The 28,000-nt window shown below is 49.6% G+C and overlaps 1 protein-coding gene across 9 annotated transcripts; it reads right to left on the bottom strand.

Annotated features, from left to right (window-relative positions):
* Nucleotides 1–2: 2 nt before the first annotated feature.
* On the bottom strand, nt 3–27,964 carry PIP5K1A (phosphatidylinositol-4-phosphate 5-kinase type 1 alpha). Of its 9 annotated transcripts, none has more exons than XM_072846538.1 (17): nt 27,849–27,964; nt 16,264–16,298; nt 15,403–15,492; nt 12,736–12,866; nt 12,207–12,324; nt 11,813–11,965; nt 10,341–10,640; nt 9,558–9,763; nt 8,821–8,904; nt 8,093–8,141; nt 7,597–7,681; nt 7,132–7,269; nt 6,301–6,430; nt 5,262–5,342; nt 3,733–3,810; nt 2,607–2,691; nt 3–2,046 (listed from the first exon to the last, which is right to left on the bottom strand). In XM_072846538.1, the coding sequence occupies exons 1-17, from the start codon at nt 27,904–27,906 to the stop codon at nt 2,044–2,046; spliced, it is 1,824 nt and encodes a 607-aa protein (XP_072702639.1). In that variant the 5' UTR covers nt 27,907–27,964; the 3' UTR covers nt 3–2,043. The 9 variants fall into 9 exon arrangements, with proteins under 9 accessions (XP_072702639.1, XP_072702640.1, XP_072702641.1 ...); XM_072846539.1 differs by having other exon boundaries at nt 6,301–6,409; XM_072846540.1 differs by lacking the exon at nt 27,849–27,964 and adding an exon at nt 23,794–23,842.
* Between the last annotated feature and the right edge of the window lie 36 nt (nt 27,965–28,000).

Here is a 28,000-nt window from a genome sequence, read left to right as displayed (position 1 = left end):
AATACAACTTCATAAATATTAAATCATGAAAAAAAATTGAGACTTGGTTTTCTTCCCTCCTGGTAAAAAAAAAAAAAAAGAAAAAAACCAAAACCAAATATGGGTTAGGAGGGAAGATAAGAAACAAGTGTCTAATATAGACACTTACTTCAGCTATAAAGTGTAACCTGCTGGATCGAGTCAGAGGTACAGGGGAGGGAGACGGGAAGATCCAGCAGAGACGGTGCAGGCGTCCCCGAGCCGATCTTCCTCCCGCTCACGGGTCTCGTCGTGACGTTAATCGGTGTCGAAAGGTTTGAGAGCCCTTGAGAACCAAACAGTTTGTGAACAGCGACTGTCCTCGCGCTCCACCAACCCCCTGGGGATCCGGATACCCGGAGTAAGGCCATTCCGATTGGTCTTTTGAAAAAAAAATTAGAATTTAAAATAAAAAAATGCTTTTTCTTAAAAAATATCAGTTTGTGTTGCATCCACTTTAAAAGCTTGAAGTGGAAGGTGGGAAGAGACTTGGCTCTGAAACAGCAACTAAAAAAATCCCTTTCTACACCACTACATTCTTTGTTTCCTTAGCAATCGTTGCTAATTAGTATAGAAACCCCTTGCACTACCACAAGGGCAAACTTTAAATTACTTTTTTTTCATATATATAAAAAAGAATGGAGGATTCTAACCCACCGGGAACACAGGGAAGAGTCACTTCATTTCTTTAAAAAAAGCCTTTAGTGAAAATAAAGATCAGTCCAACATCTGCTCTGAGATCTCTAGAGAAGTGTCTGCGGCCGGCATGGGCCAGGCATCACCGCGGGGAAACGGCAGCAGAACAATCCCTCTTTTCAGCTTATTATTTTGTTTAAAATCGGACTCAAAATGCCCCATAGTTTTGCGGAGGCAGAAGTCCATCTCAACACCAGGCAGCCATTTAGGTAGGAGTTTCAGTTTCAAGCTGCCAGGAGCACCGGTGTCGACCGCGGCTACGACACAGGCGAGATACCAAAAGGGAGCCGAGCTATAAAACGGGAAGGGTTTTGCACGTGGTGCCCGCAGCAGGACGGGGAGCAGGGGAAGGGAACGGAGCAGGCTGGGTTTGGTCCGTTTGCTTAAGAAATACTTTTAAAAAAGTGTGCCCCTTACAAAGATCTCCCTTCACCTGCGACTCCCTGCTTGGCGGGGAAGGGACAAAAGGGCTTAGTTTAAAAACCGGGGGACAAAGCAATCCAAAACCTCCCTGACATCTCAAAAGCTTCGCACATTCAAAGTCCTCCGAGCAACACAGCGCAGCACCTAGCTCTCCTCATCGCTGTCTCGGGGCGATGCAAGATTGAAAATGGAGGAGGCTCCGGCAGCCAGGAGTGGCTGGCGGGGGAGAGGAGCTCGTCCACGGTCAGTGCAGCTTCTGCTCCCCCTTTCTGCCTCTCTCACACAGGATATTTTCTGGTGAAACACTGAAAAAGACCCTATTTATTAAAAAAAATTAATTACTATATTGCAAGACTAAAAAGAAGTGATATGACTGAATTCAGAGAAACATTTAAATTAAAAACTTGTTTAAAATACAAAATAAAACCACATTGCTCTGTCGCAAACTGCCCCAACGAGGCTCTAATGCCTGTTTCCCCCCTAGTAACTCCGAAGAGTCGCGCATTCTCGCAAGGTTTGTGGTGTCAGCATTGTAAGCAGCTAACTCCCTGAAAGTCAGATCCCTTTTCCAGAGGGCTTCAGCCCACGCGGAGCAGTTCCTCCTCCTCCTCCCGACAGCCGGCTTTGCTCCCGCCAGGCTTCAAAGAAAGGAGGACAGCAGGGACATGGTGGTGGGCTCTGCCGTAAGGAGACTTCCAGGTGTCCGAGGCTCAGCTGTGCTGGCTCGGTCTTTGTTAATACTATCCCACTAAGTGTAGCCCAGCCTTCCAGCTTTTAGGTTTCTGTCCAGATAAGATTTCTTCAAAAAAAAAAAAATCAGCAACAGGGGCTGAGTGTTTGTCAGACTCCACAAACCACGCAGAGCACAGGACAATCTGCTTCCATCGCGGCGGTCTCGGTGTTGCTTCACTGTGAAGAGAAAAGAGGGGGAGATGCTGGGGAGGGGTCTGCCTTCCTCTGAGGAAGAGCAGTAGGAGTCTCCTGCCTGGTCCTCCCCTAAACCTTCTCCACCCTGGGAGAGGCAGAGCAAAGAGTGCTGTTGAGCTCAGCTGCGGTCAGGCTTACCCCAACCACCATCCTACATTAAAACAGGAGGGTCTGTGGGTATTTATCGTCCGGCCCGGGGACAGCAAGATGAGCCTGGTCAGCTTCACCCTGTTTTATCTCTGCCATCAGACCCACTCTGGGCCCTCAGGAAGAAGGAATGTCTCTGCTTTGCCTCCTGCTTATCTAATTTAAGGCGGCTGGGGCAACAGACTATCACTAAGAGCACGAATGGTGCCTAGCACAAGGCAGGCTGAACCTTCGCGTACTGGGGGGGAGATGAAGAACATCTGCTCCTGCTCCGGTCGACTCACACATCCCGCTCGGTGTCCGTGTTCCCAGCACAACTAGGAACCACGTAACCCCCGCAATTCTCCATCCACCTCCAGAGCCGCTCTTTTCATCCTAAACAGGGAAGTACTCACAAAGCTTATCTCTGTCTCTTGCAGGTCTTCGAGCTGCTCTCTCAGCTCTGCGGAGCGCTCAGGTATGGAAGGCCCTGGGGAGCCGCTGGGGAAACAGAAGGGGAAGACCTGTAAAGCAGTTTTTAAGAGTGAGCTGTCAATAAGTCACATCTCCAGGGCTACCCTGCTGTACCCAGCCAGCAGAACGTCCCAGCATGGCACAAAGGCGTTTGTTAGGCAGGCTTAATACGGAGGCACAGACAACACAATCCCTGCTGGGCCAGGCACCCAGAACACCACCTAGAAAATCATCCCCCCTAGTCCACGTGACTTCAGACATTAAAAACAAGGATCTTCGGTCCAGCCAAACAGCAGCACCTCTTTGCAGAAGTCTTCAAGCACCTCATCAACATAGAAATGGTCCTGGGTGAAAACAGTCCAGGGACAAAGAAACCACGAAGCGCCAGAGCTCAGGGAGTCTCAGCCTTTCCAGAGGCACTCGTTTGAAAAAGCCCCTGGCAAACCTTTTACAAACCTTTTACAAACCTTTTATGCTCTGAATGCGAGCTACAGCCTGACAGCAGGATATATAACAGGCACGCTGGGCACCTGATAAGATACATCACCAAGGAGAAAAGGTGGGGCACAGAAGACTTGCTTTACTCTAATACCCTGTTATTTTCCCACTTTTTTCACAATCCTACAGCTAAAAGGCTGCAACCTGCTGGCTGAGGAACTCCCATTCCCAGCTTGGGTCTTGCCCTACTTCCTGCTGAGGATATGGTGACCACAGCTTCCCTCCTTGTCCCTCGAGTGAGAAGTCAAGTCTGCGAGTGCGTACTCCACCCAGGCCAAGCCGTCAGGGCTCTCCGGTGCACTGGCAACTAACAGAGGTTTCAGGACTGCCTACAGACGGCATGACCCGCTTGGCCCTTCTGCAGCTAACACCCAGGGCTTGTCACAGCCTGCTTGCAGTGGATGCCTTAATTAGTGGGTATTTGATTGCCTGTTGGCCAAGTACAGGAAGCATCGAGCTGTTCAGTCATCAGGCTACACATCAAAAACACCCTTGGATCAACACCCGAATGGAGACACGGGGACCCTTGCTGGGAAGGCACAGCTCCCTCTCTGCCTGATCACACCTCACCTATGTGCCCGGTTACTCTGAGCTGCTCTGGCTTCCTCCTCTGCTGAGCTTTCTAGCTGGTGACTCGCTGCTTCTGACCTACGCAGAAATTAAAGGCGAGGATGCTCAGTGTTGGTTACAACGCATATAGCTCTTGAGGTTTGTCTTAATTAGCACTAAGCAGCACTGCCTTAACGCAGGGCTGCAGGATGAATCATAGAATCATTTAGGTCGGAAGAGGCCCTTAAGATCGAGTCCAACCATTAACCTAACACTGCCAAGTCCACCACTAAATTACAGTGCTTAAGAGAAAAAGTGCCCCTCTCAAATGGAGGGGATGACCCTCTGGAACCCCTTGCCACAGGATGCCGGTCAGCAGCTTCCATTCCCAGTGGCACATGCAGATGTTTAGAGTGTCCCCAATGCCAGCACGCATCTGCCAGAGGTTAATGACAGAGCTGGGCTGAGGACCAGGGGAGTCCCAGTCTCGCGAGGGCACCCACGCCTGCATGGTATCGCTTACGCCACCGCAGAGAGCACGTCTTCGACACAGATTGCACACCGCAAACAGAGGCACGTGGCAACGTTTCTGAGGCAGGCATGAGGCCATGCTGCAAAAGAGAGACTGAGGTTGTCGTAGCATGGATGACAGGGCTGAGCTTGTGTTCCTAAGGCAGATCTGGAGCGGGCCAGATCCTGCCTTCCCCCTGCGCTCACCCCTAGAAGCTCTAGCTAGAGAGATTTTGGGTGAGATCACTCCCCTTTGTATAGGACTACAGAGATTTAAGAGGTTACCTCCCCAAAAGGTGGTAAACACCCCGCTAGACTGACTGATTCTGTAGAGAGGAAAAAAAAAAAAATTTAAATCCATTCAACAAGTTATGTTGTTATAAATCAACAATCCACAAATCACTTTCATCCTTTTCAGGGTTTGCGGAGCTTTACAGATCTCCCAAGGTTGCAAAAGTGGATTTAAGCCTCTGACAACAGGTCTGATGTAGAGCTCAGATCCCAAGGCCCCACGTGGGAGAAAACACTGGTCCTTTCTCCCTCCTGGATTTCATTACCACCGTCTGGTGCTGGCACACGGTTTTACGGGATGCTGGCAAAGGGTAACCGCACGCTCGAGTGCCCGCAGGGTACGGTAAGCGGTGTGCTCTGCTCCAGAAGCACCTGGGGCAAACACAGATCAGGCTTTGCACCTGGGGAACCACTTGGGACTCAACCCAATCGTGCAGTAGGTTTGATCTTACCTACCAGAACCCGTGTTTTTACCAAGAAGGGTGCTCGGTGCCACGCAGGCTAAGGAGGACACCATCCCGAGAGGTTTTACCATTGAGCCTTACAGCAGACACACACGTTAACGACTGCCGAGCCTTGGCACAGGGACACACTGTTACAGCACTGCATTTTAGGAGTGAACTGACTGTACAGAACCTCTGTAACCACTGGCCAGCAACAAGTGTGAGGCCAAATCCCAAGGTAAGTCTCACTGAGCACATCCTCTAGACAGGAGAAGGCTTCAGGCAAAGTCTGGTTCCTCCCCTCACCTAGACAGGAAGATGCCGGGAGCTGTTCTAGTCAAATCCTTTGCTGAGCTGTCAGCTTTATGCACTTGTACGCCCACCGACCTACGTAGAGATTGAAGGAGAGAGACCCGCAGTTAAGTAAATAAAAAGAACACCTCAGGCATGCTGACGTACTGGAAAGGAGCAGCTCTGGTTTAGGATCCCTACCAAGAAGTTTCCATGTTTTACAGAGGGAGTAAGAGGTGTTAATTACAATTGCATCTCGTTCTCCGGCAGCTCAGGAGAGAGCAGACACTTCGATCAGTGCCACTGTGCAGGCAGTGGATCAGGAATGGGGAAGATGGTTTCTGATCGCTTCCAGGAAGAGAAGTTAACACCTCAGAACAACTTCTATGAAAGGGATCGTCCTCTGACCACAGCTCCTCCTCGTCCCTGCTAGTCTTACCACTTCAGCAAGAAACGAAACATTCAAAGGCAGCCACCAGCTCCCTCAGGGCTCTCCATGCATTTCAGCTTCCGAGACATTTTGAACTGCACCTGCACACATCCCTGCAGCCTCCTTTCCCGAGGAGTTGTAGGAGCTCAATGCTAACCCAATCAGTAAGTTGCAAGAGAGCCCAGTCCTCTGAAAAGAGCAGCAGGAAGGTCATCTTCAGCATCACCCATCACCACGTTAATGCTCCTCATACATTTTGGCAGTGGCAACTTCACCAACTCACTTTAATTAGCACAATTACCTCAACTCCAGAACAAAGCCATTAAATACAGAACACACAAGGAACTAAGCCACAGGGACCTCCACACAGCCCAAGCAGAAGATGCAAGATCATGTCATCTCTATCGGACTGCACGCAGGAACGGCGATGCTCCCCCCTCGCACATGCTTGAACCGACAGCACTGAACTTGCTCAACAACACACGGAACACGCAAACGGGTATTTCTGCAAGCATGCCAAAAACCAAAACATCCCATAAAGCAGCACAGAGCCCTCCCACAGCTCATGAATCTGACTCGCAGGAGCTGGTGGCCTGCCGTGCACTGAAACAGCACAAGCCTTACCTATTTGCGGGCGAGTTGAGGCCTCCGCTACCCAAGGAAGAAGTGGACAGGGTTGTTGCGATGGAATCACTGTTAGCTTCGTCTACTGGCAGGGTCCTGGGCAGGAGATCTGGGCGACCAAGGTGGGAACCTGAGTTAAAGCACAGACCGTTCCATCACCAGCACAAGCAGGATCGTGTGGCACGAGCTCCCACACTAGCCACCGGTCGGGATCCATGCTGGATCCCACCCAAGACACCTGAGCACTGAAGAACCAGCCCTGCATGCAGCTCTCTGTTCCAAGTCCAAGTCTCCACGCAACTGCTTAGCCCAGCTTCTCCCCCGACACAAACCCCACAGGCACAAGCTGTTGGGAAGAGACCAGGCCCATGGGACTGCCATGCAACCTCAGCCCACTTCCCAGGGGGAGTGTGGGCCACGCTGGATGCTTGGACAAGGCTGAAAGATCCCATGAAGAAACAATTCCCCACCTCCACAACCTGGTCTTACTCTGCTTGTGAATAAAGACTGGCTTTTACTGAAACATGAGGTTTATCATCCTGCCCTGCATTTGTTGCAACAGAATACTTGGAAACAGCCGAGCGTTTGAAGGGCTCCCTGCTCCTCCAGGCTTTCTCATGGTTCTGTCAAAGGCCATTTGGTGTGTATGAGTTTTTGGCCCCTTCTGGTTTCTTGCACCCACAACCCCAGAAAACAGGCCCTCCCCTGGCAAGACCACAAAACAACATGGAGGTGTCTTGCACAGCTCAGGAGGCAGCAAGCTTCGATTAGACAAATACAAGCTGAAAAATAACTTCTCTAGGCTTTTTTTTCTTTAGCCCAGGCACCAACCTTGCTCTATATCCGCCTCTGTCGTTACTTGTGCTTTTGTCTCGCACGACATGTGCGACTGGGAAGGCACTCCTCCTTGACAGCTCCGCCGAGGAACTGTTGTGCCAGACCGGCTCTTCTTAGAGGGGGATGGCTTTACTTAAGGACAAAAAAAAAAAAAAAACCAAACAGAAAGCATTTTTCTAACACATTCAGGAAGGAGTAAAAGACCTGACGCAGGGACTTTCCAGTAACAGAGTCTGGCACAGGGCTGTGCCCTGAAGGAACAAGCTGACAGATGAAACAGCTCCTGTAACATCACATCTGTGAGGCAAGAACAACCTAGGAGGAAGGGGTGACACAGCACAACAGAATTCCTAAAGCTCTTGCACACTGTTCTCCACCTTCCTGAACCACAGCTGCTGAGCAGGGAGAAGCCAGAAACCACGGCAATTGCCAAGGGTATAGCTGCACGGAGGTACTTACGTGGTATTTTCTTGAACGCTGTGTTGCACATGAACCGTTGGAACCTTTCGGCGTAGAAGCTGGGTCTGTGCACAGATACAGTGTCCTAGAAGTCCAAGGGACAAACATTAACATGTGAATCTGAATTAGTAAGTGATCAAGGTTAACATGAGCTTCTCTCAGGCCATTAGCCTTGAAACACACTCTACGTTGGACTAGGAACAGTCAGGGATTCTCACAGTCTCTCTCACTAGCAGCTGCAAGAATCAGATTAGCTACAAACAGCAGGCATTATATACAGAGCAATCAATACTTGTTAATGAACAAGTAGGTGACCAGCATTAACAAAGTTAACATTTTTGAGAGTACCTAGGAAGTAATACTTTTATGTAAGAGGGCAAACACACACCTGCCGTAGAAATCCAGGATCCCAGAAGGAGAAAGGACAGCGGGAACACTTTAATAAGGCACTGGTATTCTTGCTACACAAGTTAAAAAGTGGTATTTTTCTACTTACCCCATCGTGTACAAGGGCCTTCCAAGAGTGCTCCAGCTTCTTGACAAATCTGACAAAGGAAAGAATTAGGAACAATTTTCACACCAAGTCCCCACTATCTGTATCCTATCATGCTCGCTCAGTACTGAGCCTGGCTTCTGACCACAGCGGCAAGCACACCCCAAACACAGACTACTTTGGCTTTGGATTCTCTTCATTGTCCCGTTTGTCCAAGACTGTTCCACAGACACCAGGGCTGACTGCACAGTTCACTCTCCCAAAGGGAGAGTTTCACAGGCATAATTATCAAGGGCAGTTAACTTGCACTAGCATTTAACAGAGCCTTCACATGTGTAACCCTCTGCACATTGCATTTTAATATAAATAGAAGAAAAGGTAAGCCTTACAGCTATTTTTCATTTTACACGGAGAAGTGGTTATGGCCATTTTAAGCCACCACTTGTTTTTTCCTTGCCACTTCCTGCACACTGCCTGTGTACAGCCACCGCAGCACACAAAAGCAACTTCATAAATCTATTCCGGGAACATGAAGTAAATACTGTAAGCAAGACCCATAAACCGATGCCTGACTTCAAGAAAATAGAAAGTGGTAAATAATTAAAAAAAAAATTAGTGTCTTTACTATTTCTTGGAAGCCCATCTTGACAAACAAGCAGGGCCAGGCAGACAATGCTGGAAAGTGGTCTTCACCCTTAGGTGACACAAAGCTGTTATTAAACGTTTCTTACCTGTAGGACTGCAACACATCAATGATGCCGATGTACAGCAGCAACCTCTCCCCCTTCACGTTGCGGGCTGGAATGCCTCCCATCCTAGAAGAGGACAGGGCATAAACGTGAAGCAGGGTGTTCTCACACCCCACTGCCTCTCACACAGCCTATCGTGGGCTGAATATTACGCAAACTATTTAACAAGCGTCAACATGCAGGAGGCACCTACTGTTCAGCTAAAACTGGGGAAGACAAGTCAGAGCAAAATGCTATTTCAGTAAGTTAGCTAAACCTCCTGAGAACTGACCCCCTTTTCCCTCTGTATGACAATTTAACTGAAGATAAGGATTAATCCCGACTCATCCATGAGAGGAGACCAAGCAACTGTAAAGACCATCTACTACCATCTATACTAAGATGGCAGCTGGACTTTATGGGCTGTTAATCTGATCTAACAAAGCACTTACTATGCCTCTTAGAAGTGGATGGAAATAACTAGTTGGAGCTGCCAATAACCAGTGGGCAGAGAACTCTCAAATGCCACCTGGAAGGCGAGAAAAATCTTTTGTGCATTAAGGAAGGGAAATCAAAGATAAAAGCACAGAATTTGACATCGAAACCTCTCTGCCCTGCGTGACAGCAATCCTGTATAGCCCAGTCTGCATCTCAACTAAGTCTCCATTAGCCAAGCTTGGGTTTTACCCCTCACTCCTTGCAGTATTTCACTGGGAACAGCAACACCGACACAGACTTACTGGTCATCTGTTTCTATGGTGCCACCTCGCCGGGCCTCTCCTTGGATGGATTCCATGGCTGTCGAGTAGAGGGCCTTCTGGGCAGCGGGTCGCCGCATATCGGTCTGGGATGTCCCATCTGCCATTGCGTGCTCTCTCTGTGCCAGATCGATGTTATGGATTGCAACAAGCAAACTGTAATCCATGATTTTAAAGCTCTGCAGGACCTGGGCAGAAAGTCAACAAAGGCTCACTCATTATTGCAAGCCCATTGAAACCGTCAGAGCAGACATTTTCAGAAGCGTACTCAGCATTTTTCCCTAGAGCCCCCAGCGTATTGAGGGGATGGCTTTTAATCCACAGCTCGTGCACAGTCAGCTCATCGCTAGTCGCCAAAGGGAGTTAGAGGAAAGCTATCAGCACTCCTCCTGTGCAGACGGGGACCCAAGCCCAGGAGAACACCGACTTCTGCACAGCCGCCCAAAGGCGGCTGATAACTTGAGACCAGACTCAGTCAAGCATCCCACCCCTCTCCCCAGATCCTGCCCTGCTCCAGAGTTCAACCTTGGCAGAGGGTGCTTCCTCTGCCTCTAGAGACAGTGCTGGGTCTAATTCAGCTTGGAAGTATTGAACGAAACTGGGGTCCAGGTCCTGCTTCTTGTCCACACCATCACCAAAAAACAGGTTCTCTAAGTCAACACCCCAGGCAGAGGTTACAAGGGTGGCAGCTCCGTTCTCCTTTTCATGGGAAAGGCTCAGAAAAAGGAAATAACTCTCCACACCGCGCTTTGCCCTTCCACTTACCAAACAGTCTCTCTGTAACGTTTTGCACAGAGCGTTATACATGTCAGAGTCTAAGAAGAGGCCATCAGGGATGTCCTGCATAAAATCCAAGTCCTTGTATGTTGGGAAGACCTTCTCCCGCTCCTTCTGGGATGCTCGGCGTTTGTAGGTGGAGCCCTTCAGGTCGTATTTCAGGTGCATTTTGACAGAGCGCGGCAGTAGGTTGTTCATCACAACAATGCGAATGTTTTTGCCTCCGGCCTGGACACAGTACAAGCCGTAAAACTTTGGCAGCAGCGTCCTTGGGTTCTGGTTCAAATTCTGAAATGCCAAAGACAAAGAAATACCTTCAAAGCCATTCTGGTTATTCACATGCCAATTAGAGGAGTTATTTGCTCCTTCCTGTGCTTCTATATTGAAATGGAGCTGGCAATGATTCAAAGCCATTGCCAAAGAAGCTAAGAGACAAGGGCAGGTGAACACAGGGAACAGATGGGTGACGTCTACAGCTGTTAATAACCTCTCTGCAAAGCTGAATGGGTCAGAAAGAGTGTAGGAAGGAAAGAAAGAGTTTGCTGCTCATTCACACAGGAGCTAAACTGGGGAGGCTTCAGAGCAAAGGAAGATCTTGTGCTTAGCCTTTTTAAATTTGGCACTTAGGTCAAGCTAAATACATCAGGATAGAGATGGATCTAAACTCTTGCGGCTGCAGAAGGCACTAGACAGAATTTTGAAGAAAAACGATGTGGTTCTGGGATATAATCACAGCAAAAATATTTGCGGGTTCAGAAGCAGTTTAAGAAATTCAGCTAGTGACCCCAACAGCATCAAAAGTCCTCAGGCACTTCTACATGGCAGGACTACCTCATGGCTAAATTCCTTTTCACAGAGGTGGTTTGTAAAGGCCAGGCTGGACGTAAACACGAGCAGTCAGATCACACACACGTCGTGTTCAGGGCGGGATCTGATTTTGCTCCAGAACTGATAAAGCCTTTTTTGCTATAGCCGCTTTCATAAAATTAATACATCTTTACTTCCAAAGCAGCTGCTTCTATATATAGAAACTTAAAATCAGTGTTCTTCAACAGGATACTTTATCTTTGCAGACGCAACCAAGTATGGTCCTGGGAAGGGAAACACAAGTACAGCTTTGCAAGACAAAGCATCATGGGCGTGACGCTGTGCAGCAAGGAAGCAACAAACAGTTCACAGCTGGTCCCAAAGCAGCCTGCAATCTTCCAAAAGGGTCCGAGTCACAAAGTGCAACCCGAGACCCCTGCGCAGCACGCCAGGCTCGCCATACCCAGGTAGCTTGTGTTAGTCCATAACTGTCTTTGTCACCGGACAGTTGAGAGAGAAGCTGCCACTCAGCTGGGGCACAGATCAAACCTCCACTCTCATCTGCCAGGCAGTACATAGCAATATCTGTCACACCTGTACGTTTGGGGGACCCTTCTCTAGCTTGCAGAGAAAGCCTCGCCCAAGTGACTCACCATGTAATAGCCAGGCAGCAGCTTCTGTAAGAACTCAGCCTCTTTGTGCTGAACCGTTTTGATGATAAACTCATCGTCGCTGGATACGTAGAAGAGGGATCCACTGGCCCCGGAGTTTGAAAGTTCAATGAGTGGCTCACTGCAGAGCGAGTACTGAGGACAAGGTGAGAAACACAGAGGCGAGAGACATCAACAGGAAACTTCACCACAAAGGCTATTCCTTTTAAACATTAACAGAGGCAAACCCCGAGGTCACACAGAGCATCCACTGCTGTGCTTACAGAGCTTGCCACAGGGCCACACAGCACCCCATAGCTCCAAGAGGGGGAGGACGACAAACACCCGTCACATCGAGTACGCAACAAATGGAAACCTGGTCCAACCACCAACTTACCAGATAGTCATCTGGTCGGATCCCAAACAGCTCCCGGAAATAGCGAAAGGCCACTGGAGCATAGGTTTTGAACCGAAAGTCATTGTAGTGATGAGCTGGGGTGAGGTTACTCCCTTCACTGATCAAAGAGAGAAGCACACACAAGTATTTGTATTTGAAGCATTTCTTAAGAAACTGCCCTACAAGCAAACACCCACTGGCTGGCTGCTTCTAACACACTGGAGGACTCGAAAACGCACACCCAAAAGGGACACAGGTAGGCACACACAACAGCAAGCCTGCATTTGTTCACACGACCGATGGGGGACATATATAGGGAAGAGCCAGGGTTCTTCAGAAACAGGTCGCAGGCAGGAGCCAGAGTTGGTCTGTAAGCAGTGCATTGAGTAGCTCTGCTCAGGAGACCGGTGCTCGCTCCCGTACTCAACTGTCCTGGCTTGGTGTGGCTTCTTCATGTGCAAGCAGGGTTAGGAACTAACACTGCTACTCACTATCAAACCACCACAGAGAGAAGAAAGCAAGCACCCACCTTGGGAAGAAAATACTTTCTACTACGTAGAAATCTTGCATGAGAACATCTCTTTCAGGTTTGGTGCTCAAGCTTCCAACCGTGTGTGTAATGCCCAGCTGAATGGCACCTTTCAAGGCAGACGATGTCGTCTGGAGGGGCAGAGAAAATGAGTTAGACAATGTGGAGCAGCAGACTGGAAATAGGAATGAAAGGAGTTAAAGAAGAGAGAGCCCCCAGTTTAAAACAGCACAGTTAGCTGGGGTATTTTACACCTACTGCTTCCAGCTTCCGTCATTTCTTTCTCATTGACTAACATCACCTTGGCGATGGGAACACCTCGGCACGCCCCTACATCTCTGATAGCATCCTACTCGATCTTTGCACTCTGGGTGGTCGAGCAGTAAAGGACTGGAACTGGAATCAACATCCAGCTGGTCCTTAAAAGGCCTGAATTTCATTTCATCCTCCCACAGCACTCATATCTACACCCTGCAGTCAGAGGGGGAAGACATCCAGGGACAGATTATCTTGTGCCCCTAGGAATAAACACACTTCTTGACACCTTGGTCTGCAGGTCTTGGAACTACACGCTTTGAAGCTTGCCCTTCCCCAGCCTGGGCACAGACTTGGGTCTTCTACAGGCCAAGGCAGGCACGGCCAGCACACAACGCACACTTCTGTTTGGTACTACCGCATTCCTCCGTCTGCCTCTCTTGCTAGGTCGTGGCTCTTTAACCCTAAGGAGTTCGCTGTTGCTTTTAAATAAGGAGCAAAGACATGAATCTCGCTCCTGCATCCTCTGCACAAACTGTGCAAGAACAATGTAGGACTGTGTTCTTGTAACAGCTACTCACATCAAGAGTCCTCTTCTGTCTATGAAACACATGATCTCATCTCAGACCACTGAGACGTGCTTCGGTCTAGCTTGTGCTATGGGCCGTCTTTCCCAGAACAGCCCAGATGAGATCTGCTCAACACCCCGATGTTATATGGCCTGTCAGTTCCCAGAGCACGGAGATACGAACTCTGTTGTAAAGCCTGCTGGAAATGTTGAGGCTACAGAGCAGGTGCACGTTGGATTTGTGCACTGCAGCTCATGGACATTTCACTTGGCTTATACATAAAGCAACTGGACCCAGAACAAGATCCAGGGCTCACGATCCAACTAGTTTGTGTTTGTCTCCTTAAGCTAAACAAAGCCCTGCCCCCTGCCACGTGCAAGAAGTCACTGTAGATCAAAGCATTTGGCAACAGAGGACACCGCAGCATCTGGGGGACAAACATTTCAAGTTTTTTTCCCCAGACACACGTCCTCCATGCAGCCTTGTAAAACAAACGGGAAGATTTCTCCCACTTAACTGTTTTTCTGTTATCATAGCTGCAAGAGACCTGCTCACGGTTCCCTGAAGAGAGAGCAACAAAACCTGGCAGTAACTCCAGCTTGTTGTGAGACAACGTCCTTTCCTGCTTCAGCTACCTGCTTGTATTTGACATTTACTTCAGTATTAGATTGGGAAGGAGGAAGAACTTGACTCCGTTTTCCTTCCTCACCCTCTAAAGGCTAAAGTTGCTTGAAAATAGATCTCGGCTCAGCTCACCTAGCCCTGCTTCAACTGCCAGGACAGTCTCACTGTTGAGAAGCAGAACTTACCAACACAGCACAGCAATGCTGCCTTGTTTGTGAACACAGAGCCACAGGGCCAGGTTGCCAAGGAACAAGTATTTTTCTCTTCTATTAGCCAGCATGATCAGCTGAGCAGCTGACTGCCTGTTTACAATCGCTTTTATAGGGCAAAGAATTTTAAAAAACAACTTACCACCCCCTGGAAAAGGAGGAGATGGAAAACAGACAGACTGTCCACTAGTCTCATTCCCAGATAAATCCCATGCAGTGTCCCACCAGGTTTCTGGGACCCTTGCAAGAAACATTTCAGGCATTTTCCACTGACTTCTGCTTTTCTCTCCTATTGCTGCTGTCTAACCTTCTGTCTCCGAATTTGCTGGGAAACTGAAAGACAGATCCCAATCCTGGAGACACAAGCAATTTCAAAAAGGGCAGTATAACAAAAGCCAGCTACTGTGGAAACACCATTTGAATTCCTCCCTTCCACTCCGATACCCGACGGGCAGATGGAGGTACATCTGGATTAGAGATTTCAGACCAGAAGCTTCGCTTACACAAAGCGGTGAAATGCCCATATCAAGCCATTACCCATTTAATCTACATCCTAGAAGTCAATCTCACTTCAGAGAAAGTCAGTCCATTCTGGTGAAGTCCAACAAACTGGAAGCGGCATCCACAAAATACCCACATTTACAGGCTTTTTAAAAATACCCAAACAATATCCCCTTTGTAAAGCAAATTCCAGTAATGCCACAAGATCTATAGAAACTATTGTGCCCAAAGAGCACAGAAAGCACCCAATAAGCCAGCAGAGGCCTAGGAAGTGTGGCTAATGGGCAAAGTTTAAAAATAATCCCCTCTTCAGAAGGCTACAGAAGAGAAGCTAAGCAGCATGTATTCAGTCCTTTGCTTCCTTTCCTTCGAGATCTTCTTCAGCGACTGTCACAGACGTTACCCGCTGTCTAATGCTGAACCTTGTGAGACACACCACTGCTCTGGGCCACACTTGCATCGCAAAGAGAATGACAACAGCCAAATGAGTTGTGCAAGAGGCAACTTACCTTTTTATAGGTAGTCTCGCCCGTGGAGTCCACTCCTCTGTGCCCTTTCTTTATCGTCTGTGAGCCTGGCTGCCCAGAAGAACCTGGCATCTAGCATTGGAGTAAAAGATGGTAAGAACCAAGGACGTAAAATCCAATGTCTTAGAGGCCAGTGGCGGCCTAGAACCACCTGGCATAATTTTGCTGTTCTCAAAGATGGAGCCTGTGAAGTGCTGAAGCCCCAGGTCTCCGCACGCATGCAAAGGGAGGACACAGTATAGGCTGGCCTCTGGGACAGCAACAGCATTGAAATGCCCTCAAAGAACCCATTGACTCCTGTGTGATTGAGGCCAGACATCTAATTAGAAACACCTTCATGCAAGACCACCTGGAAGGGTTTGCTTTCTTCTAATCACCCTCATCACAAACAGATCAGCTCTAAGCAAGTCTGGACCAACCGCAGCTGGTCACCATGCTTTCCGCCAGTAAGGCCAAGTCTTTGAGGAAACGTTCTAGGAAGGTGGCAAGTTCTACTCTGATTCATGCCACAAGAGCTCGCTTGACTCATCTTCTAACACACATGGTTGTTAAATAGTGTTTCTCAGTCAAAACAAGTTGAACATCTTGCTCGCGGCAGGAGATCTACATGGTGTTTTGGTGGCATGAGAACTGTTCAGTTTCAGGACAAGCTGGGTTTTTAAGTGGAGATTCTCTTTGTAAGGAGAGAAGCTCTGATTTCCCAAATGAGTATCTGCAACTTACTGTACTTGCCACTGCCTGCTTTACCCCTAACTTATCTGCTATTTTTCCAATCTCATTCAAGTCTGAAATTGGGCATTCTCTCAGCCAGGGAACAAACCAGCTTGTTGGTCAGAAACTTACCTCAGGGGTGAGTGACTTTTTGAAAGTAGATGATCCTGTCAAAAGAAAAAAGCCACACTCAGTAAAGGGTTAATCATTATTATGCATCACAAAAAAGCCTGACGCACCACCTGGGTTCGAACATTTTAAGGCATCTGAAAAAAGCACTGACTCACAGCTGATTTCTTCCCAGCTTCTCCTCTTACAGCAGAGAGAATTTTTGTCAAGCCACAAGGAAATGCTATTCTGCTCTCCGCTTGCCAGACAAACTTGGTTTTGTGCCGACGCTATCGGCTAGGGTCTGCTCTGCCCCACTCAGCTGGCTTCCAGCACTGCTCCGGCTGCACACCAACACGCCAGACCACTTTCAGAGGTGGTACCAGCCACTTCCCTGCCTTTGATGGCATTATACGGCTTTGCAGAATTATTGCCATCTATTAATTAGAACTGGGAGGGCCAAGTGCTCTGCAGTGGATGCGCTGACCACACTTTGGCTTGAAAATATTTCCAGGACCTTTTATTAAAAGGCCCAGAACATCAACCCTTCCACTTGAAGCTAAGCCCAGGGATTTTCATAACTACCATGGTGCTAAATATCTGCAAGGTGATGTACTAACTTTTATCTTTTAGGCCTGGATTCCCATCTTGGTCTTTTTTGGATGCAGTAAGGAAAAAAAAGCAATTAGATGACACTGCCGCTCTGCACTGTCTGTCTACACCGCAAAGCCACCAGCCAGGTTGAGGCCAACACCAGCTGAGGCCGAGAGCTCCCAGGACAGGGACGCTGCCCCTGCCAGGCAGATGCATAAAATAGTGAAGAAAACCAGACAAGCTCTTTCATTTTGTTTTTCTTTCTACTTCAGACACAGCAACAGATTTTTTTAAGTGGGAGCCATGACCACAGCCTTATAAAACCGCCCCCACCCAAAAGCAACACCCCCATCGTACCAGGGAGTAGGCACAGGGTTGCTTCCCCCAACATCCAGTAATTGTTTTACCAGATTCGGCATTACAACATATAATCCTTGCAGCGGTTCTGGGTCCACCCACCACTCGCTCAGCAGAGAAGCCCCTTCTGCTCGCCTGTTACAGGCAGTATAAAGACTCGTACTGTGATTTCAGCAGGCACTACAGCTCTACCAAAACTGCATTTCAGCAGAAGGAACAGAGGTACTTAACAGCAAAATCCAGCAGCCTTCTGATCCCCTTATCGAGTGATCAAAGTTCTCATTTCAATACATATTAAACAAGCAAACAAGAAAAAAAAAATCTGACAAACGCTTTTTGCTAAACAAAGTGAGCACAGAACGAACGACTGGCTCCAACTGCCTTCCCTCCCCCTCTCATCCCCCTTTACAGACAAGAAAGTTTGTCCCGACAAGCTCTAATTTTTGCGTTTGAAGTTTCTCACAGCTGGCTCTCCTCCTTCTCCTCCCCCCCAGTGCACTCAGGGCTCTTTGGAGCCGGCCGCCCCGCTTCACCTCTCATAGAATCATCTAGGATGGAAAAGGCCTTTAAGATCATTGAGTCCAACCATAAACCTCACACTGCCACATCCCCCTAAACCATGTCCCTACGTGCCACATCCCCCTAAACCATGTCCCTACGTGCCACATCTACAAGAGAATCATAGAATCATTTCGGTTGGAAAAGACCCTCTCGCATCCCTTCCCAAATCTGGGCCGGTAGCAAGGGGAAAAGAGAGCATCTCCAGCTAGAAGGAAGCTTCTGTGACTTAGTGTGTTATGATGGAACCGATAAAGCTCGACTCCATCTCCTTGCCACAAGGCTTTTGAACTTGACAAGATCCCAGGGACAGAGGAAACATCCCGGGCATCACAATATAACACCTGTTCAATAGCAATTAAGCCTTTTTTTGAAGCAAGAATGTGTAATTACGTAAACTGAAACCTCTAAAAGCCCCGTGATTTAAGCAATCCTGAAACAGCAGTGCCAGCCTCATCACCTTGGAGATTCACTGTGTTAATATTTAATCATCCGTGCAAAACCGTATTCCGCTAGGATTTAACTAAAGCTCTCTCACCAGAGGACCCAGCAGCAAATCTTCTCTCTGCTGCCTTAATTACATGCAACAAACATTAAAAGCGAGAATATACAACGAGCCTTGGTTGGAAGAGCTAGCATCCCAAAGCACGTCCAGTTTGTCCCCTGCCACGCCATGGCGTATCTTTATCTTGGAGGTTTCGCCATGATTTTAAGGAATACGTACAGCTTCTCAGCACAGACCACAGCATTGGCTTCACCTTCTCCTCTTCTCCCACCGCCCCAAGACCGCGGTGTCTTGGTTCGCCCTTTCACGTAGTGATTTCGGAAGCGACAACAATGATCCTCCCCATCAGGCCAGTTACAAGAAAGGGTGAGTCAACAAAGGAAAGCTGCAGCGTGCGGTCAGAGCATCGGTGCGGTTGCAGCATCGCCCTGGTCCCAGCACACCCAGTTTCCGTGGCAGGAAGCTCCCCCTCCCTCCCTCCCGCTAGTTTCCAAACAAGTTCATTGCTGATTGGGAAATAGGTAATTCCTGTTTGACCGTGATAAAAACACTTATTCCCGTCTGAGTGCAAGGATGAACACGCAGCTGACGAGGTCTGCTCAGCTCCAAGGCTGGACTGAAGCTACGTACAGGTCTATCACACGTCCTGCAAAAACAAGCTCTCTCGATTACCAGAAGCGTTACTGGCTGAGGTCAGAGAACAAAACTCAGAGGTTTCCATATGAAAACGTTTCGGTTACCTCTACCTTTTTTTATTGCCATGTAAAGGCAGTTTGTTTGTCCGTCCCACACATACTCTGCTTGGAGAAGTGAAGGTGTTAAATTCAATGGCATAAACATAACAAAATGAAATAATTTCAAAAAAGCTGCTACTTCTGGATCTGTTTAAACACCTCTAAAATGAAACCCAGACTGACAACTGAAAAAATGGCTTGAGACCCCTAAACAGTTAATTCTGGCCAAAGGAAACAGATCAGGGTTAGAAAGTCCTGTCCAAAAACGAATTCATGATGTCCCAAAAAGTTTCCTTTTTTCTTTCGTTCATGATTCTGGGAGAAATCCCTACGGGCGATTTCAGAGCGTTCCTCAGAGCTGTTTACTGGAAGCTGAATCAACCTAAATAAATAGCTGTCCGCCTTCCACCAGCCTTAGCTGTCCGGGATTATTTTCAGCCAGCCACAGATAGTATACTCTTACCGACTGTGAAATAAATGCTAGGGGAAAAAAGCTAAAAAGTTGTGGCGATGGCACCTGGTCAAATGGTTCAGACAAATATTTCACTGGAAGGAGCACGTAATAAGGCATTCGGGTCAGATTCTCACTTGACTAGCAAACAAGCATGCTAATTTGGTATAGCCAGAACAAATACCCGCTTTGCTCTATTTTTAAATAGAGCTGCTCAGACAGATTTTTAGCTGCGCCTCATGTTTTAGAAGAAAATAAAAAGTGAAAACGTTAGCACACCCAAACACATCATCAAGCTCAACTCTCCAGCGTCTGAGCAGGGCAAGCCGAGCACCAGGACACATCACACCAGCATGCGCTGCCCTTCCTCCCCCGTCCTGCTGCTGACTGCGGGCTTCTCTCAGCCAAACAAGTGGCCAGGGCAAGAGAGGCAGCTGGGTTTTCCCCAAACAGGGCCTCTTAATGCTCAAAAATGGGAACATTCTCCTTCCTCACCTGGACTCTGCCTGCAGGTGGTGGCACCATCGATAAGAGCACTTCTGCGCACACAGAAGTCAGTCGTGAGACCAAGCCTTAGACCCACCAAACACTACCTGGAGGACGTGTAGTACGTTGGAGCCTCCATGGACACATTGAAGTCGCCGTCCGCACAGAAATCCCCCGACACATTTTTTTTCTCTGCCTGCAAATCCCCCTCAAAAAAGTCTGTTGGGATCAGTCCCCCCCCAGTCCAAGGCCACGGCTGCCAATGGGAATAGCAGCGAGATTTCTTTCCTTCAAAGTGCAAACCAGGCAGAAACCAAAGCAGAAAAGCCCCACTGGAACAATCCTGCTGGTGCGCACAGGGATGCGGAGAGCTGTTTAGATGTCAGGAGAGCGCTTACACAACACACTTCAATAAAACAGCAGCTTTTGTTGAGAGCGGTAGCAGCTTATTTAGGGGAAAAACACCCACCAAGTTTTGTCAATCCTCAAAAGCCAAGACAGTTACATAATATGGCATTTTGCTGCTGGTTACCGGAGAGGAAGAAACCATGCTTTTTTTGAGCACATATATGCAATACATCTACCTCTTCGAAACGACATCACCGAGCAGCACAAAAAGCTGAAATCTATACGAGGAAAAACAAAAAGGTTATACAGTTGTCAGAGTGAACTGATACTTCAGCTACTTGAAGAAACAAGAGATGTTTTCCCCAAGAAAGTTAAAGACAGACGAAAAGAAATCCTATTTCCACTAGTTAAGAAAAAAAAGGTCCAAACGTCGCAAGCAAAACGCTTCTGAGCAAGGCACCTTAGTCACGCACAAGAAAAACCTCTTCCACAGCTCTGGAAGGTAAGAGCCTAAATATTTCATTTGCTTCTCTCAGGAAGCTCTTATGGAAAACTGTAGAAGTCTGGCCTGAACTAAGAGTCAAAGCCAACGGTCTTGATCATAGCAGCTGGAGATGGAAGAAAACCCATGAGATCACGCAGCCCGCCCCTGCCAGCGCAGAACACGGCCCTCCAGAGGAAGATAAAACACTTACAAACACTTGATCTTGGCCAGAAGGCCAAGCAGTGAGTAATAACTTTGAAATTCTCTGCATCAATAGATTTGTTCCGATAAATTATGTTAAGGACATTAAACCAATGGCATCGAAGCTGCCATAAGAGAGCTCGTGAATTCAGTTTCTAGATAAAGAGCTCTTGCACATCGTAGATTCCTGTTCGGGGTTATCTTTCCCACCACCGTTAGCAGCCAGCAGCTGACGTACACGACTGATTTTACTGCCCCAGATTAGCACATCTTCCTCCCTCTCCCCTACGCTTGTTTTACGAGCCTGTTGATGGAGGCGCAGGACAGGACACTCCTGAAAGTCACTGGATACCACTGACGTGTCCACGCCGGCAAGCAGGTGACGCATTGGGAAAAGGCCCAGGGAAAGACAGAGGAGACGCAATCTCTGTAACGTTATCTAGACACTTCTCACTGCTTTGCAGAAACAGTAAACCCTTCCTCAATCTCTCTTCACCAGCAAACTGCCAAGTGCTTTGTGAGGAGGTCAGCGTACCTAGCCACGGAGAAATAAAGCAATTTTTTAATCCAAGAGACCAGGGCAGAATTAAGAATAGGTTTCCACGCACAAGGTTACCAGCGTTTTCTAAGCCCCCAGAAGAGAGCTGAGGCCAGGCATGACATTAGAAATCAATAAAAAACAAAACAAAACAAGTAACTCCTCTGCCTTCTGCAGAGGTGAGCAGAAGAGGCACTCACTAAAGGTGAGGAGAAGAGAATGTACCCAAGAGGATGGGATTTGGGCTTCCACCTCCCTCACCCGGAGGCCGGTGAGCACGGGTCAGTGCTCATGGCAGCAGACAAGCACCGACCTCACTGAAACTCTGGATCCACTGCTCGGGGCTTATCCCAGTGATTCCAGGAAAAGATGTGCTTCACTGCAACTAGTTATTTGGGAGCTCCAATCCAAAACCAGCACAACTCACCAGGGCTGGGAAGAAACCCATTTTCCTTCATGTCTTGTCAGCACAGCAGACCTTGACCAAAGATCAGCGGTCGCAAGAGCACTGACAAACAAAACCCCTGTCTAAATGTGCACAGAAACACAAATACATCTTGACTGACAACTTATTCTCTCCACTGAAAAACATTTGAAATAAATTAAAAAACCCCTCCGAGTCGAATAAATGAGACTCAGATGTATGACGTCTTCAGCAGCAGAGGACGGAGACGGCCCACGGACCACTAGGCAGATGGTAGGACTAAAGGGTGGAAATTCTGAAGACAAAAAGGACAGCGAGCGAGAAGTTTCCAGCATCTGGAAACTTCCCCGCCGTATTTCTTCCCCCACCATCCCTCTCCCGAGACCAGCCCTTTGGCCAGAGCCATGCCCTCCTGCTCCCTCAGAAAGACCAACTGTGAGGTACAGCGGACACGCAAACTCTTTGGTCCTCACGATCGAACTGCTTGGGAGTCAAAGAGCACCATGGAACTGCAAAAATCATGACTAAAAGAAAATAAAACCCGTGAGTTCAGCAAAACTACCTTCAGCTGCAGGGAAGAGGCTGGAAACAAAGCACGTACGAGCAAGGGCTAATGCAGACAGGCGAGACGCCGTCCGGCAAGTATTCCTGTTATTGCTTTTCCGTATGGTTCACAGCAAAACTATCTCGGAGGGAGGAGGAATGAGGTTATCTCAAGTTTCCCAGCAGAAGAGCAGGCAGACTAATTTTTGCTGAAGGCATTTTGGACAAGACCACTTTCTGGAATATTTGATGGCAACTCCTGCCCCTGTAACCTGCAGAGAAGCTAGGGAGACCTTCCTTCCCTACAGCAGCATCTTCTGGCACATCGGCTTTGCACAAGGTTCTGCCATTTGAAAATTAATCCTAGCGTTGGCCAAAGACCATCGATTTTACAGCTCTGCATTACTCCCGCTTTCCACCAAAACACTTCAATGATTTAAAATTTAAGCCGTCCTCCGCTCCCAGACAGCAACACCTATTCAAGAAACAAAGGCACTGGGTTTTCCAGGGTATCGATGAATTTAAAGTCCAGGGTCTTACGGCTATCGGGAGCTACTTTGGGGGATACGAATCCTAACAATAAATGCTCCAAGCATTCCTTTTCCAGCCTGCTCTGCAAACACCACCAAGCCCTGGGAAGGGAGCGTGTCAACAGCCCCTGTTCCAGCCAAGCGATTACAGGACTTGCTCAAAACCGACCCCAGAGGGAGCTGGCAACAGGGAAACCAGACTTAGCACCCTGCCTGCTGCACCACCTTCTTAATTTGGGGGAAGATAAACAATCTTTTCCCAGAAGAGTCAGATTTAGGTCAGATGTAAGGTATCTTTCTGCCCTGGGAGCGCTCTGCTTTTTAAACAAGGCAGAGTCCGTGGGGATGCGGCGAGATAATACATTTAATCACCACTATTACACAGTAATCAAGAAAGGGCAAGAACAGTTACGATACCTCATTTGGGGGAAAACGAAGCCCCGATCCCGGAGAAGGAAGCTCTGGGTGAGCAGAGGGAAGCAGCACAGGCAGCACTAATTCACCTCCGTCTCCAAAAATAAAAGGGCTTTTCAACCCTGCAGGGCTAACGTGGGGTGGCAGGGAGAAGAAATAAAACACCGAGCGGCCCCTTTCAACAATGCACAGTGGAGCCGGAGGGAGGGAGGAGCGGCTTTTACTTTCCAAAGGGAAATTCAGTTGTAATTCAGGAAATGGTACTCCAGGTCATCAGTGCCCCCCCAAAACCGCACGATTCTCGCTCGCTTTCTAGCTACTGCTTTGCCAGACAAGCTTCCCTCTGACAGACGAATTTGTCATTTATTTAGACAAGCTGGCTCCTACCTTTGTTCTTTCGATGGTAATCTTCTGTCTCCATCTTAAAGAAAAGGAGCTTTGCCCCGTGCTGGGGTGGGCATCACACACAAGCACAACTCCTACGGCACCAAAAGGGACGGCGAGAGTTTGGGCGACAGGACCCGGCTGACGATACTAACCTGCGACACCCACACAGATTTCACAGCTGATGGTTGGGAAGAAGAGAGATTTTTAGAACAGAGACAGGACTTGGAGTCATTTGATGGTCCTATTTTAAGCTTAGGGATGAGCAGCCACTCAGATGTTTCTATTTAATAAACTCATCTTCCCTCCTGGGCGCTCAGTCTCGGCTAGGTGGGATCAAGAAAGCTTTGTCCCTCTTGCAGGAATCTGGAGGGAGCGGGGGAGCGAGTCTTTCTCAGTGTTTTACACCTACATTAAGGGCTCAGCAGTTCGGGACCCTGCTCTCAGCTTGCTTCAGATGCGTCGGGATGATTTCCCTGTCCCCAGAAGTGAGACTGAGCCATTTTGAGAGCAATTCTTTTGTCTCTGGACTCCAGGGAGGGGCCTGAAGCCAGGGTGACAATGAACTCTCAACTCACTCGGACCCGTAATTATAAAGCAGCCGCGGCACCCAAGACACAAAGGACCAAACAACTGAAATCCCACGTTAGCATTTTTTGGCAGATGCTGCTTCAAAGCAAAAGCAGCAAAATGAGAAAACCTCTTTGGGTGTTTCCCCAGAGAGTTAAATACATGTTGAGGCAGGGAGAGGGGGAATCGCTGCCTGTTTGGCCCAGGAAGGGTTTCAAAATCATCCACATCCCCTTTATCTACGCTGGATGATGCCAGTAATAGAGTAATAGCCCCCAGGGCAAACTGCACCATGGGCCACTGAGGGCGACAGTGCCCCGAAACACCGTAGCAGGGCTTGAGGTGGTTTAAGGTTTACCATGGAGCAAAGCAAAACCTCCTGTCCGAAACAACAACCAGCCTCCTTTTGTCCCCTGCCTTCCGCAGAGTTGCTCCTCCGGCATCTGAAGGGGCTGCAAGGTAAGCAAGGCACAGCTACAGCTGTCAGATATTCAAGCTGAAGCCATGCGTTGCCACAGTCCGGCCAAAATCGATCCTGCTGCCCTCCTGGCCTCTGCCCAGGGTGAAAACCCCAGTTTCGGCTCTGACCCAGTGTTTGCTCAGGGCCTCGTTATTACACCGGAGAAAGCCCACTTGGCAAGGCCGGTGAATGCCTCCTCTTGGCAGGACGATAAACACAGGCGCTGCGGACGTCTCAGGAGGGGGACAGCCACGGTGGGACGCTGGTGCAGGCAGCTCCTCCGCAGCCATGTCACCCAACATGCGGCAGCTGAGCCCTTCCAGCACCCGTTTCAGGATCACTCTCCTCGCCTCACAGCTCTCATCATTTCCAGCTCTACCTGTCCTCTTCAGAAGCTGCAGAGGAACCAGGTCCTACCCAAAGCCCAAACACTGCCCGGGGCACAGGGTGACCACCCGGAGAGGCCCCGAGTCTCCCAGAGGTGGGGCTGAAATCCGAGGTTTAAAGCCTGCGCCGTCAGGGATCAGCTGAGGTGAACGTATGTCACGTATCGCACACGTCACGCGGCAGACGCTCTGCCACGACCAGAACTCAAATCCTGTGGGAAACGCGCGTTAGCCAACACCTCACTAGCCGGAGAAGCGAACAATGGCAATTATTCCACCAGGAAGGGAGAAGAGTAAATACTTGCATATTTTCTCTTAAGTAATGCTCTCGAAACCCTTCAAGCTTTCTGAAGCCAGCTCCTCCTTCTCAGCCCAGAAGACAGGCAAGCATGGGAGAAGATCAAGATCTCAAAGGAAGCCCCAAAGCAAGAGAAAAAGACCTGGGGGTCTTGCCCCTGGACACTCAGCTCCATGCTGAGGCACCACGGCTGCTGCAGCCAGTAAAGACTCAAGCGCTCTCTTCTTCCTCACAAAACTGGCTTTATTGGACCGACAGGTATGACTTGCCCTGTGCCTGCTCACACGGTGAGCAAAGATAAAGTGGGTACATTGGATGTCTGTCTTCAAAACTGCCCAAAGGACACAGTGAAGAAGCCAGAAAAATCGAGCACATACAGACATCCCTGCTAGACGATACTTCATCAATGCCGCAGCAATAATTAAATTAATTTCTTTTATGGTGGCGCTCAGCAATCTAGCCCTAAATACTTCTGGAAGAGAAGTGGGGTAGCAGGCAGCAGGGCTTAAGGTGCAAAACACCAACACTCCGAGAACACCAAACGAAGTCGAGGTTCAGCTCCAAGTCTTCCCATGGGTTTCTTCTTTCCTTGCTGTGACTTGGGTGACAAGTGCTGTCACACTGACCAGGAATCTTCAGCATATTGCATTATAATAAATAAAGTATAATAAAATAAATTAAAAAAAAAAAAAAAAAAAGCCTGGCCACTCTCTACCAGAGAAGCTCAGGAAGGATGGCTTGATCTTGCCAAATGCAAATTTCAAGGCTTTGAGAAAGTCATTTTGCTTTCTAGCCACAAACTAATGTGAAGCTGCTGGTTTGGGGCCTGTGGAAAGGGGAATAGGGCTCTCGTCTCCCCCAAGAACGCTGCCAGACCTGTGAAACGCTGCCAGGAGGCAGAGTCACAGGTTTAAGAACCAAAAGTGCCCTCTTTTATCCCAGATGAGGTTTCCACCCCTTGTTACCATCCCTCTGCAGGGACGAGGACGGTGCCCACTTCCAACCCTGCGTATTTCTGGTTCAGCTCGCATTTCAAATCAGCACAGCAAGAGAAACCCTCAGCCGTCAGAGGACTTCAGGGCCTTCCCCTCGACTCTTACCGGCCCCAGTTCTACTCATCAAAACAAATCTAACCAGAAGACGTTTACGCTCCCACAATATCTTGCCTCCCACAGGTGCCAAATGGCTTTGACGAGCTACCTTCGCCTTGCCCAGCGCCAGATGCAGCAGAGAAGAGGGTGCCTCCGCCGGGGAGATGCCATCCTCCCCCTTCCCTGGCATGGTCCTGCCTGAAAGAAGATATTTCTGCTCCCCCCCCCCCCTCTGTGCCCCAGCAGCCGAGGCTGGGGACCCGGGACCCACTGCCACCCCCAAGGCAGGCGACCTGACTCATGCCTCAGGCTCTAGAAATACAAGGGAACAGAGAGTCAAGTTTCCCCTGGCACCAACCCCTCTGCTCCCCCCACCCCATCGCAGTGCCCCTTCGAACGTAACCCAGTCCCCCCTCCCCAAGACCCTCTGCCCCCTCCAACTCCCCTTTTGTCGGGGGGTTTCAAGCCCCCCAGGCCCTCCCATTCATGACCGGAGGGTCCTTGCCACACACCCACAGCCTCCTCCCTAGGAAAAGGTCAGCCCTACACCCACCTCCCCCAGGAAAGCTCGACCCCAGCCCACCCCACGGAGCCAGCTGGGCTCTGTGAAGCCCATCCCACTCGGGCCTCGGCCCATAACCCTCCAGTACCCACTCCCACACACCCTCCGGAGAGCTCAGACTCGTCGTCGCCGCTCCCCCCCCTCCCCACCCAAAGGCCTCCCCCACCCCCGGCTTCACCCCACAGCGCTGCCCCAGAGCACCGAACCGACCTCCCACGCTCCCTCCGGCCCACCCCGAGAGCCCTTCCCCGGCCCACGCGTTTGCCCATCTCCTCGCCCCACGCAGGGCCCGGCCCAGGCCCCGAGTCCCTTCCTGTACACACCCAGCGCCACACACCCCACAGGCCTCTCACCCCCCCAGCTCCTACCGGCCCCACGCACCCCACGGCCTTACTCCCACCCCATACCCCATACACCCCCAAAGAGCCCTCCTCAGCCCCACGCACCTCGTGCCTCTCAAGCCTTCAGAGGCCCCCCCTCAGCCCCACAGGGCCTCCCCTCAGCCTCACACCTCCCCAAGCCCCCTCAGCACTACACACACCCCCACAGCCCTCCTCTCAGCCCCACAGTGCCCCGCCTCGACGCCAGAGCCCCCACAGAGCCGCCAGCCTCACACCCCCCAGCTCCCGCACAGCCCCCGCACAGCCCCCGCACCCCCGGCCCTCCGCCGGCGCCGGGCCCAGCCCCGTACCCGCCAGGCCGCCGCTGCTCCCGCTGCTGCCCCCCGACTCGGGCCCCGCCGACGCCATCTTGGAGCGCTCCCTCCTCCTGCGGCGGCCGCCGGCTCGCGCGCGGCGCCCGCGCCCCTCCCCGCTCGGCTCCGCCCCTCCTCGCTCGGCTCCG

Source organism: Ciconia boyciana, chromosome 26 (genome assembly GCF_034638445.1).
Source record: "Ciconia boyciana chromosome 26, ASM3463844v1, whole genome shotgun sequence".
In the NCBI taxonomy this organism is placed as follows: domain Eukaryota; kingdom Metazoa; phylum Chordata; class Aves; order Ciconiiformes; family Ciconiidae; genus Ciconia; species Ciconia boyciana.
This window is presented reverse-complemented; position numbering and strand designations above follow the sequence as displayed.